The 2,720-nt window shown below is 64.5% G+C and overlaps 2 protein-coding genes across 2 annotated transcripts in view; both read left to right on the plus strand.

The window, feature by feature from the left end:
• The window catches only part of H696_04027 (hypothetical protein), a gene marked incomplete at both ends in the record, with an annotated part of 1,265 nt that extends 973 nt beyond the window's left edge, over nucleotides 1-292 (plus strand). The window contains one exon of the mRNA XM_009497898.1: nucleotides 43-292. Coding sequence (XP_009496173.1) covers nucleotides 43-292 — 250 coding nt within the window. The remainder of the gene's footprint in view (nucleotides 1-42) is intronic.
• Nucleotides 293-1,495: 1,203 nt separating this feature from the next.
• The window catches only part of H696_04028 (hypothetical protein), a gene marked incomplete at both ends in the record, with an annotated part of 3,141 nt that continues 1,916 nt past the window's right edge, over nucleotides 1,496-2,720 (plus strand). The window contains 3 exons of the mRNA XM_009497899.1: nucleotides 1,496-1,952; nucleotides 2,048-2,124; nucleotides 2,287-2,535. Coding sequence (XP_009496174.1) covers nucleotides 1,496-1,952; nucleotides 2,048-2,124; nucleotides 2,287-2,535 — 783 coding nt within the window. The remainder of the gene's footprint in view (nucleotides 1,953-2,047; nucleotides 2,125-2,286; nucleotides 2,536-2,720) is intronic.

Here is a 2,720-nt window from a genome sequence, read left to right on the forward strand (position 1 = left end):
CCCCCCCTCTGCTCCCCCCTTCTTCCCCCTCCCCTCGGCCAGCTACCTCGAGGGTGTCTACAACCCGATCAAGGTCCTCAACGTCCGGACCATGCTCTACTACCCGGACTCCAAGATGAACGCCGAGCAGAAGCGCGTCCCCCGGGCCCGTTTCAAGAAGGCCATCGTCCTCGTGGACAACCCCTTCCCCTTCCCTCTGGAGATGGCCAGCTACCAGAAGTCCATGCTCTCCGAGGAGATTGATCGGCTGTACCGGTCCCGCCTCAGCAACGATGGCTCGGAGAAGAAGTAAAATCCCCCTCCCTCCCTACCCCCTTGCACGCGACCCCCCGTCGCTCGGCTGCTTCCTTCACCCCTCCCTTCGCCATGCGCCACCACACGCACAGGCACACAGGCGCACGCGCACACGCACACAGTCCTTGCCGCCCCTCAGCCCCCCCCTCTCTCCCTCCCCCTCCCCGCGTGTCTGCGTGCGCATGTGCCCGGCCACACCCTTCACATAGACCGGTCGTTCTCCCCTCCCCCTCCCCCCTTCCCCCTCCCGCCTCCCCCTCCCTGTGGCGGCCTGTGTACACGCGCGCAAGCGCGCACACTCTTTTGTCCTCCTTGTGCTGGCACCGCTCTTCTCTCTCTCCCCCCCCCTCTCCCTCGGATCCCTATTCCCCCAATACCCAAAACCATCATTTTACCCGCCCCCCTCCCTCCTCTCCGTTATCCGAGTGTCAAGGTGTGTGTACATCTCACGTTGGGCGTTGCGACAAGGGGCGGAGGGAAAGGCCACACGACAGAGGTCCTCCATCCTCAGCACGGACTTGTTGCCGGCGCACGACAGCACAGGCGTCCAGCGATCGGGGTGGGTACCGACCAGGAGACGGGGGGCGGAGGGGAGGGGAACTCCCCGCAGGGTCTTCTCCCCACAGGGTCTTCTCCGGAGCCGGCGGCTTTCGGTCGCTTGGCCAGGCGGACTCTCATCCGCTCGGTCCTTTGCCCCCCCCCCCCCCCCCAGATGACGGTGATGGCGGGGAAGACAGGGCCAAGATCCAGTGGGGGGCTGTGTCGGGCCATTTCCCCGGCCCAGGACGCCATTCTCTCATCAGCCGATCGCCGTCCGGCCCACATGATGTGTACTTCGACATTCTCGAGGCACATGACCACGACCATCCCGATCACTGCGTCATTCGTCGGCACTTGCTGCGTCGCGCCGAATGGCCGGCCAACGCGTGTTGCCGCGCGATCATCGGCAAAGATCTGGCGGCCCTTTTTCTGGCAAGGGCGCCCCCCTCCCTGGCGGGGCCCCTTCTCCCGGACAGACCCCTTTCCCCTCTCTCTCTCTCTCTCCCTCTCCCCCATATCCCGGTTTTTTTCGTTGTCTCTCACTGGGTGCTTGCCTCGCTGGCTCTCCGGTTGTCGCCCCCCCCCGCCCCTTTCCTGCCCCCCCTCGCCTCTCGCGCCTTTGTCGGCTCTCCCCCTCCCGCTCCGCCCGCTTTACATCAACATGTCACAGCTCCTGGCCGGGCTGCGGTCAATGCGCTCCGCGTCGGCCGCGTCCCAGCCCCTGCGCATGCTCTACGACTTCAGCCGTTTCAATGGCCACCCGCAGGAGGATTATCGCCGGCATCCGGCCGGCCGGGTGAAGGATGACTTTTGGGCACCCCCGGCCGAGGAGCTGGACAGCCTGCTGTCCAAGGATGTGGGGCCTGTTTTGAGTGATCCCACGGCCCGGCCGTCTGGCCTGCTGTCCATCGTGTCGGCCGAGCGGCCGACCATCACCTGCCCCCACTACCAGGAGTCGGTTCGCCTGTCGAGCGAGATCCCGATGGCCAAGAAGCAGCAGGCCATCCCGGCGTCGGCTTTCTCCCTGACCTGCCCGGCGATCCTCGACTGGCAGGTGGGCGCCGACAGCGACTATGGCGGCTATTCGTATGCCCTGATGGAGCAGCACCAGCACTTCGGTATGGCATCCCGTGGCCTTCTGCCGGGCCTCCTTTCTTCCGCATGCCCGAACGTTTGCCCTTCTAACATGGCGCGCATGGGGGCATGTGCACAGCCCGCTTTCGAGGCTACGTCTCCTATCTGACCCCACGGGGGAAAGACCAGTCCGGCTATGCCTATGCCCGGTCGCTTGTGCGTCGCCTCTCCCCGCCTTCCTCCGCCGGCGGCCGGTCTATTTGTGCTTTCCCTCCTCCCCTCCCCCCCCCCCCCCCCCCCCCCCCCCCCCTCCCCCTCCGTCACGCCATATCTGCGTCTCATTTTGTCCTGCATGCCAAATTGACACCATTCACATAGGTTCGCAACAGTGGCCCGTTGCGTAATCGGGATACCTCGTTGGCCGGCTTCGACGCTGTGGACGTCTGCGTCCGCGGTGACGGGCGCATGTACAACCTTTCGCTGTCAGCCTCATCCGAGGGTGCCATCGGGGAGCTCTTCCAGAATGTCATCTACACCAGCGATCCCCATTCGGAGCTAGAGCGCCACCCGGCATCCAGTGACAGTGATAGTGATGACGATCCGCTTGGACCCTTCCGTGTGGTGTCGGTGCGTGACTTTCAAGTGGATTATTCTCTGCCCCTGTCGGCTGCTGACCCTTTTACTCTGTTTCCATGCTCCTCCCCCCCTCTCTCCCTCCCTTTCTCTCCCTCCCTTTCTCTCCACCTCTTTCTCCCCACCTCTTTCTCCCCACCTCTTTCTCCCCACCTCTTTCTCCCCACCTCTTTCTCTCC

This window comes from Fonticula alba (genome assembly GCF_000388065.1).
Source record: "Fonticula alba strain ATCC 38817 unplaced genomic scaffold supercont2.6, whole genome shotgun sequence".
In the NCBI taxonomy this organism is placed as follows: domain Eukaryota; order Rotosphaerida; family Fonticulaceae; genus Fonticula; species Fonticula alba.